At 39.4% G+C, this 9,979-nt stretch overlaps 1 protein-coding gene across 1 annotated transcript; it reads right to left on the bottom strand.

The window, feature by feature from the left end:
* Window positions 1–862: 862 nt before the first annotated feature.
* Window positions 863–2,936, bottom strand: LOC109213850 (probable E3 ubiquitin-protein ligase ARI8). Its single transcript, XM_019377686.1, has one exon. The coding sequence runs from the start codon at window positions 2,821–2,823 to the stop codon at window positions 1,285–1,287; it is 1,539 nt and encodes a 512-aa protein (XP_019233231.1). The 5' UTR covers window positions 2,824–2,936; the 3' UTR covers window positions 863–1,284.
* Window positions 2,937–9,979: the final 7,043 nt, after the last annotated feature.

Raw genomic sequence — 9,979 nt, 5'->3', positions numbered from 1 at the left:
ATTACTTACTTATCCCTTATAACTTTTACTAATCCCAAAACTACCCTCATCTAATAAATTCTAAAACATCCAACTACTTCCACTTTCTGTTCATCTTCTTTCCTCTTCTTTTCCTTCATCTTCGACGGTGTTTGTTCTTCTCCTTCATCTTCGACACTTTATGTTCTTCTTTCCCAAACTACTCCCAAACTTTCCTTGTTCTTCATCGTAAGACATCCAACTACTCCCAGACATGGTTATAAGGCTTTACATTTAAAAAAATATGGTAACAATCTTTTTGCAAGTTTTATGCTTGGTCATGACCAGCTTATAGAAATCGAGGTTTGGCAGATTGTTACATAATAAGCAAGAGGAAGATGTAGGTTCTTAATTTGTTTTATGCGATATTTTTGTCTTTTTAACAGAAAAAAGTGCTTACCAGCACTTATTTACCAGACACTTCAATAACTTTTTTTAAGTTTCAGCACTTTTATCCAAAGAGGTAACTGCTTAATTTATAAAATAAGCTCCGGCACTTAAAAGTTGCTTTTAAGCACTTGTGCTTAAAAGCCATTTTTTTTAAGCCAATCCAAACGGGCGCTAAATTTCTTTAACTTTCCTACTATTTTTGAGGTAAGAAACTAGTACATCATTCATCTTTTGCATGGAAAAACCCTCTGAATTATTTTCTTGTGCTATGCAAAATTTTGAAATTTCATATTATCAGCTATAGACTACATATGACATTTGAAGTTGTAACCTTTATTTTCAATAATTACCCAATTCATTGTTAGTGTTGATTTTAGACAAAAGGATTCATTATCACATTTAAAGGTGAAGGAGGTACTAATTGTTGTTTTTCAAACCTAAAAGGTTAAGGGAATTAAGTGAAATCAACTGGAACTTTTATTCATACAATGTAATAATCTTAAATTTATAAATAAAATGCTAACACAAAATAACGTAACTTCCATTATTCTTTAAGGGAAAAAAAAGGAGTGAGACCTCAAAACGACAATTTGAGGCTGCAATATGAACCAAAAAGAGCGACAGGAGAGAATCCGCTTGACATGCCCAATGTAGCCTGACTTTGCCTGACTTTGCCTTATTGTCTGTTGGCCTCACAGTTCTGCCTCTGTATCGTGCTGAACCCTCACGACTAGTGGTGTCCTAGTGGTGTCAGTTATCAGGTATTTGCATTTATTTGCATTTTTTAGCACGTCTGTCGAATAATTTTGCCCACCAAAACAAGTAGACCGGAATTATTCACTAATCCATCTATTTGGTTTAGGTACAAAGACAATCTTATTTTGCATTAAGAGGATCCACATCTTCAAGACCATTCTCAAGTGCTCTAACTAAATTCTCAAAGTAATTCTTAGTCACACTAGTCAAACCAGTAAGCTTTCTACGAAAATCATAAAATGTTTTCGAATCACTTTCTTCAACATTCAAATAAATCTCCAGTTCCTTCTCTGCACAATGGTGTAGTCTCTCCAAACCAACCTCAGCCTGACCTTGCAAGTACTCAAAGAACTGCCTTTTCGTTTCCTCCTCATTAGGCAAGTAAAATCCATAAGCATAAGTCCATTTCAACACTCTCCTACATTCAATAATCTGATTCCAAGCATCTAAAATAAACTTCAATTGTGTCTCTGGTATTCTCTGCAATTTACTCAGCTCCTTAACATTCACTTCATCCATTCTCCTCATATCCTCTACAGCTTTTCGCCTCGACTTCTCATTTGCAGCCCATCTCTCGTAATAATGCGTGTATTTCATAATAGATTGCTTTGCCATTTCTTTCTTTTTCTCATCTTCATTCCCCGGCTTGTACTTGTTACACGGTTTATACCCGTGAATTTCCCAAGAATTAAGACACAGCCAACAGAACTGATAGGTGCAAGGGTTTGTACAAGTCATTCGCATACACCCTTCGTTCTTCTCAATTGGGCGTTTGCATTTGGGACAAGGTTTTGTGTAAGCCAAAATCCAGCTCGTATTTTCTGATTCTGCTCTGTTCTTCTCCTTCCATTTCCTCACTGTTTCACAATCAACGGGTCGATGAGCTTCATCCGTACAATTCCAACAAAAATAATGTGAACAGTTACACATAACATCGCAATTATCACTCCCTATATCAAATTCAACAGCGAAATTACATCCCGGAGCAGGACACCATTTAATTTTCCTGCTTTGCTCAACGTAAGAACGAAAAAGAAATCCATAATACTTCTTTTTATCAACATCGGACGCTAAAAGATCGATCATATCTTGTGTGACGGCAACTTTACAAGACGGTTCAGGACATCGTAAATTCAAACATCCAGAACCATCAGCTATGGAATTACTAATATACCCTCGCCAACATTCAACACAGAAAGGATGACCACAAGCAGACGCCAGAATTCCATCCGATGAATAATCCTCAAAGCAAATTACACAAACTACTGAATTCAATTCCCGAAATTGAATGGTTTTATTATTTATTTTCAAGCCAATAGCTTCTCGAACTTTCGATTCATCGGCGAACCACTCCTCGTGAACTTTACTCACACTCCAATTATACCGTCGGAGCAAAGCAGATGCTTCAATTTTGGAAACTGAGAGGACTGAGAAAACCTTAGAGATATCATCGTCCATGAGACGACGAATATCATCGTCCGATAAAACGACGTAGTTTTTCTTAGCGCAAAGATCATCGGAGTCATCAGGATCAATATTACCGATAAAGTCGTCGTCATCGGCGGCGCTGACGTCGTCGGAAGCGTCTCCGTCGCCGTAGTAATCATCGCCGGCGGATTCTACGTCACTATCCTCGTACATGTCGCCGTCGGACTCCATGATCGAAAGAGAGGAATTTGTAATAATAAATAGAAGTAAACAAAGTGAAAAGTGGAAGCTGAGTGAAAGTATATTGTTTTACGGAACAGACTCTTAACCCTAAAAAACTGTTTTTAAGAAGGTTGAAATCCGTTTAGTGATTGGAATTGGGTTAGGATAATCTTTACTCTTTAAGTATTAAATTTAGAAGTTGATGAAAATAAAATAAATCAAAATTTACAACATTATTTGAATTAGTAGTTGTGTTCGGGTAAAATCGGGGGCAAAGGTTTCCCCCGGTTCCTCGGAGAGAGAACGAAAGGGAACAAGTCGACAAAATTATTATTGAGGCCGGGAAGTCCTCATACCGAGACCCAAGAAGCTGAACGAACGATGTATATAAGATCAGACACGGCAAAGCAATGTACCCCGGATTAAGTATGGCTCCTGGACTTCAGAAGACGAGGTAAACAGTTATGCATGAAGGATTGGGGGCGTAATATTCGCCCTCAACCGAATTTTACTAATTTTACGGCGTGAATCCCGTCAGTATCAATCATGGATCAACAAGTACCGGGAAAATCAAATTTTTTCCTTTTTAGACTTGTAAAAAAGGGTTGAAATTCTTCAACTATATGAAGACAAATTTTTTCTTTAGTCCAACACATTATAACACGCAATCCAAGGCAATAAAAGGTTTACTTTTGTCCTCTAGCTACTGTTCAAGGCATTGTTTGTTTGTTCTATTCTTTATTTACGATCAAGCTTGTACCGAGGGTCCGATCGAGGACGAATTCCACCGTTTAATCTATAAACAGGCTTGGTCATCATCTTGCAATTGGTTTGATCGTTTATTTTGTCTTTAATTCATCTATCTGTTATTCTTAATAATTCATATTGAATTAAATCACGTATCCTTTAAACTGCGTACAAATTTAGTTGTTACTCATTTTTTGGGTAAAGTTGTAACAAACAAATATGTCACATTCTTATTTTAAATTAATACTAATGATAACTTTTCGAAGATTATTAGTCCTCGAGATATGTTGGAATTTTCTTTTTTTAAATACTTTACACAAAATTGACCGGTTATAGTAAAATATCAATACTAGGGACACAATTAACAAAATGGAGCAAGACATGTTTGAAATTCGAGGCTTTACATAAACAAATCCTTTGAAGCAAAATCAGAGTTTGAAAATCAAATAAAAGACTAAATTAAGAAAAAACCCGAGAGGTTCAAAATTACAACAACAACAAACCTAGTGTAATCTTATAAGTGGCGTCTAGGGAGAATAGTATGTACGCATACCTTACCCCTACCTTCAAGAAGGCAAAGAGGCTATTTCCGGTAGACCCTCGGCTTAGGAACGGTAAAAGGAAGGGCAACAACAAGCACACCAATCAGAAAACCGAAACAAAAATACAAAACTAACACTAGATACTGCAACCAGAAAATCGAAACGAAAGCAACAACAAATAATAACAGAAGTCAAGAAATACGAAAAAACATTAAGTCATGTAAGAAAGTTGCTATTACAAATAAGGGCAACGCTCTGCTACTTAACGCTTTACCTTTATTCTCAATCTCCATACCTTTCTATCTATAGTCAAGATTAACTTTTATTCAATCATTAAGAAATTTACGTCTTATGATTCATTCTAATTAAGGTTGTCTTTTGTCTTCTGGATGGTCTTTTTTACCTAATTTTGAAGATTTCGTAAATGACCATCTCATTTAGCTTTTGACTTTAATGTCAGGGGAGGTTCTCTATCACATTTAGACGGTGAAGGCGTATATTTTTTTGGGAGAAATTCAAAAATAGCCAGATTTACCACTGATCGTTGAAAAATAGCCAAGTTTTAAAAGTCATCGAAATTTAGCCACTTTAAATCTGAGCGAAAACACTGTTCAAAATCCGGAAAAATACGCCCGCAAATTTTACGGGAGTTCCAGCATAAGTATGCTTGAACTCCCGTAAATTTTACGGGAGTTCCAGGATAACTATGCTGGAACTCCCGCAAATTTTACGAGAGTTCAAGCATAATTATGCTGGAACTTCCGCAAATTTTACGGGAGTTCCAGCAAGTATAATTGTCCAGTATAATATACTGGAGTTTGGAGCACTGGTGCTCCAGTCTCCCGCAAATTTTACAGGAGTTAGCAAAGTATACCGGTCCAGCATAATATGCTGGAGTTCGTACACAAATGCACCAGAACTCCCGTATATTATAATGGACCGGTCCCTGTTGCAGCAAAATAGTGGCTATTTTTCATTGACTTGATAAACGCTGGCTATTTTTTATTAACCAGTATGAAAGCTGACTATACCATGATATTTTAACATATTTTTTTAATCCAAAAGATTAAGAAAATTAGGTACTAGAATATACTAAAATTATAGCGTAGAAGACAAGGCAAATGAAAAGCATAAGAAACATCAGTCCTACGACAAGCCAAGTCATTCTCCCTTGACTTTATGGCAATATCCTAGTAAAGTCCAAAAGGAAAGAAACAACATTTTCCTATTATTTGCATAAAAATATAGTCCACTACGTAACCATATTTTTTAGTTTGCAGTCGCATAACCAATTATTCTTGTGCAATTTTTTTTGTATATCCGCTATATAATATTGTATACTTATTTTTCCTGAGTAAATAGAGTTAAATTTGACGAAAAATCGAAAAACAAGAGTCCTCTTCTTCTACTTATTTCACATGTAAATAGTTTAAATTAGCTTATATTTCCTTCCCTAAAAAACAAATGTCATTTTATTTAGCTAAATATACTTGACCAAAATAAGTGTTGTTTCGAAAAATTAAAACGACATTACTTATGTTTTTCTAAATCTATTTTCGATCTAATAAATTACCCACAGAGTATAATGAGTAATTTGACTACAATATAAGACATAACTTAATCAAATAAATTTTATAATTATTGTTTTATATGAGTTTTTTAATAATCATACAAAAAATTTAAAATTATATTTATTTTAGACATGAAGTAATATTAAATGTGAATCTAATTGTAATTGCATTAGATAACTTGATATTACAACAAAAGAAGATTGTCAATGATTATAAGTAGAACGAAAATGTTATAACTCCTGCTAATTCACACAATATGACCATGAAATATATGCTCCTTTTAAATTTTAATTTTTAATTTTTAAGTACTAGCTAAGACTAATAAAATTATGATTTTAATGACTTTAGGTGACTTAAGAATAACTTTAGTATCCTTTGAAGATGAACTCTGTAACGACCCGGCCGGTCGTTTTTAGAATTTACGCCCCAATCCCCTATTTACTACTTTTCCCGTATTTATTGCTGCTATTTTGAATTGCCGGGATGGTCGGTTTTGAACTTCGGAGAGTTTTGGGACACTTAATCCTTAAATGAGAGCTTAAGTGTTGGAAAGTTGACCGTAGTCGGAACAGTGTGAAGACGGGATCGGAATGGAAATCTGATGGTTCCGTTAGCTCCGTTGGGTGATTTCGGATTTAGGGGCGTGGTCGGATTGTGTTTTGGAGGTCCGTAGCTAATTTAGGCTTGAAATGCCGAAAGGTGGATTTTTTGAAGTTTCCGGTTCGATGGTGAGATTTTGATCCGAGGGTCGAAATGGAATTCCGGAAGTTAGAGTAGCTCCGTAGTGTTGAATGTGACGTGTGTGCAAAATTTCAGGTCATTCGGACGAGGTTTGATAGACTTTTTGATCGAAAGCGTATTTTGAGAAATTTGGAGTTCTTAGGCTTGAGTCCATGGTTAATTTGAGGTTTCGATATTGTTTTAGGTGTTTTAAGGATTGGTACAAGTTCGGACAGTGGTATTCGACTTGTTGGTGCCTTTGGTTGAGGTCCCGAGGGCCTCGGAATGATTTCGGGTGGTTGACGGAGGAAATTTGGGGTTAAAGTTGCAGCTTCAGCTGCTGGTTCTGTCATAACCGCACCTGCGGTTTGGGTTCCGCAGGTGCGGTGCCGCACAAGCGGCTAAGTGGTCACAGAAGCGGTTTTGAGGCAAAAGGGAGTTGACTTCAGATGCGGTCAGGTAACCGCAGAAGCGGCACCGCATCTACGGTGATGTAGTCGCAGGTGCAGAAAGTCCCCCTTTAATAGAATGTCGCAGATGCGACCGGGTTTTCGCAGATGCGGGACCGCAGATGCGGTAATCGCTGGGCAGATCATATAAATCCTTGATTTCGCGAAATTTAGTCATTTTTCATCTTTTTCAAACAGGAAGAAGCTTGGGAAGCACTTTTCAAGAGGGATTTTCAGAGGAGTTCATGGGGGTAAGGTCTTTGGTCCCTAAACTCGTTATTGGAATGATTTTTATCAATTTAAGCATGAAAAATTAAGGAAAATCAGTGGTAATTGTGGGATTTAGGGCTTGGGATTAAGAGACTTTGAAATGAGAATTTGAGGGGTCATTTGGGCTCCGATTTTAGTGTTCTTGGTATGTATAAACTCATGAGAGTGTGAGGCTTCGGAAAATATAAATTTCACTCGATTCCGAGACGTGGGCCCGAGGGGCGTTTTGGTCATTTTACCTAATTTCGCGTATTAGCTTAGAATTTAATTGTAGAATCAATTACTTGCAGTGTTATTAACATTATGAAATTTAATTGGATTTGGGCCATTTGGAGTCGGATACTCGTGGCAAGAACGTGGTTTCGGGTTGACATTTGAGCCGGTTCGAGGTAAGTAGCTTGTCTAACCTTGTGTGGGGGACCTTTCCCCTTAGGATTGATATTGTGATAATTGAAATGCCTTGTACATAAGGTGACGAGCGCGTACTTGTGCTTATTGTTGGAAATCCGATTTTTTCATTAGAAATAGCCTTGAATCGGTTCTTCCTTTTCTTGCTTACACTGTTTGAAAATTTAGCCTGCTGATAGCCTAGAGAAGCATGTCTACTTGATTAAATTGCTCTATTTGCCTTAACTACCTTATTTGTATTACGTGAAACATGCTAGGTTAGGATTACATGCTTCACCTTGATATGAAATTAATTGAATTGAGTTCTTGTTGCTGCTGTGTATTTACTTTGGGACTACGGGACGGTATCCAGGGAGCTCCCCTGTATGTTTACTTTGGGACTACGGAATTGCATTCCATGAGATCCCCCTGCACTTTTACATTGGAACTACGGGATTGCACCCGGTAGATTCCCGCGCAGTTACGAGTTGGACTACGGGACTACACCCGGAGATCCACTGGATATGATATTTATATTTGGGGGCTACAGGACGGTATCCTGGGAGATCCCCGGTTGTTATCTTGGAGCTGAGCTGTATTCTTTTTCTATGTTTTACTTGGCTCTGTAATAGTTGTTGCTGTCCTTCACATCTTGTGTTACTTATTTACACCGTTTATTTCACACTGTTAAACCTTATATCTTATTTAACCTCAGTAGGGCCCTGACCTTCCCCGTCACTACCCAACCGAGGTTATGCTTGGCACTTACTGAGTACCGCTGTGGTGTACTCATGCCCTTCCTGCGCATGTTTTTCATGTGCAGATCCAGGTACTTCGACTCAGTCCTACCACCCCTGAGGCGAGGCGACTGCTATAGCGACTTTGAGGTATATCTGCCGCGTCCGCAGACCGAGGAGTCTTTTTCTATTCTTGCTGTTTAGTATTAGCCCTTTTGTATTTCAGTTCTAGTTAGACATTCTGGAGTTAGAGCTATGTAGTACTTCTTAGCTTGTGATTCATGGGTTTCCTGGTCTTGGATTTATATATTGGTTTTGAGAACTTAATATTATGTATGCCGAGCGGCATATTTAGAAGCTATTTATTAACTAACTCATGTTTTAAATTTGTTGTACTTTTCCGTAAATTGGTTTTTCTTCCGCAATTTAGGCTTACCTAGTCGTAGAGACTAGGTGCCATCACGATGGTTCACGGAGAGCGAACCGGGGCGTGAGAAGTTGGTATCAAAGCTCTAGGTTCATAGGAGTCATGAATCACAAGTCGGTTTATTAGAGTCTCGCTGATCGGTACGGAGACGTCTGTACTTATCTACGAGAGGCTATGTAACTGTTAGAAAAATTCTGTTTCATTTGATTTCCTTGTCATGCAAGATTTTTGATATCACAATTCTAAACTTCTGTCTTCTATTCTCTCACAGATAGTGAGGACATGTGCTACTCAAGATGACCAGGCACCCGCGCCCTCTACTGGAGCCGTCAGAGGCCGGGGCCGGGGTAGAGGCCGAGGACGCGCTCGTGGTGCAGCTAGAGCACCCGCACGAGCTGCCGTCGAGGTACCACCAGCAGTACCAGCCGGAGTCCAGACACCTGAAGCGTCTCCCACTACTACTCCAGCACTCCAGGAGACCTTAGCACAGTTCATGACTATGTCACCATTCTAGCTCAGGCAGGGTTGCTTCCCCTTGCTGCAGCTACATCCCAGGCCGAGGGAGGAGCACATACTCCCGCCCCGCACTCCTGAGTAAGGAGTGCATGTTGATCAGGTCCCAGGGGTTATTCCTGCGCCGCTTGCAGTGCCAGTTCAGCCCGAGGACAGTGCAGCGGCTTCAGAGAATGAGCAGCGGAGACTTGTGAGGTTCAAGAAATATGATCCTCCAGTATTCAGTGGGTTAGCATCAGAGGATGCCCTTGGATTTCTTGAGGAGTGCTACCGTATCCTCCGTACTATGGGCATATCAGGATCGAGCGGGGTTTCCTTCACTACTTTCCAGCTTCGAGGAGCCGCCTATCAATGGTGGCGTGCTTATGAGTTAGACAGTCCGGATGAGGCAGCTTCCCTGACTTGGGCTCAGTTTTCAGATATGTTCACGATGGAGTATGTCCCCCAGAGTCTTAGGGACGCCTGGCGCGTGGAGTTTGAGCATTTGCGCCAGGGTACTATGACTGTCTCGGAGTATGTTGTTCGTTACATCAACTTGGCTAGACATGCACCAGCTTTGGTTTCTACGGTTCACGAGAAGGTTCGCCGGTTCATTGAGGGGCTTATTCCCAGAATCCGATCTAGCATAGCTCATGAGTTAGAGGTGGATATATCTTATCAGCAGGTGGTGAGCATTGCTAGGAGGATTGAGGGTATGCCTGCTAGGGACAGAGAGGAGAGGGAGGCCAAGAGGTCTCGAGAGTCGGGCCATTATTCTGGTGTCCGTGCCCCAGCTGCAGGTCGTCATGGTAGGGGTTATATG

The sequence above is a fragment of the Nicotiana attenuata genome, unplaced genomic scaffold (genome assembly GCF_001879085.1).
Source record: "Nicotiana attenuata strain UT unplaced genomic scaffold, NIATTr2, whole genome shotgun sequence".
Classification (NCBI taxonomy): Eukaryota; Viridiplantae; Streptophyta; class Magnoliopsida; order Solanales; family Solanaceae; genus Nicotiana; species Nicotiana attenuata.
Note: the sequence above shows the minus strand (reverse complement) of the source record. Positions and strands in the feature narration are given on the sequence as shown.

Excerpts from the sequence above, each read along its gene's own strand:
- LOC109213850 (XM_019377686.1), bottom strand. The coding sequence starts at position 2,823 with ATGGAGTCCGACGGCGACATGTACGAGGATAGTGACGTAGAATCCGCC.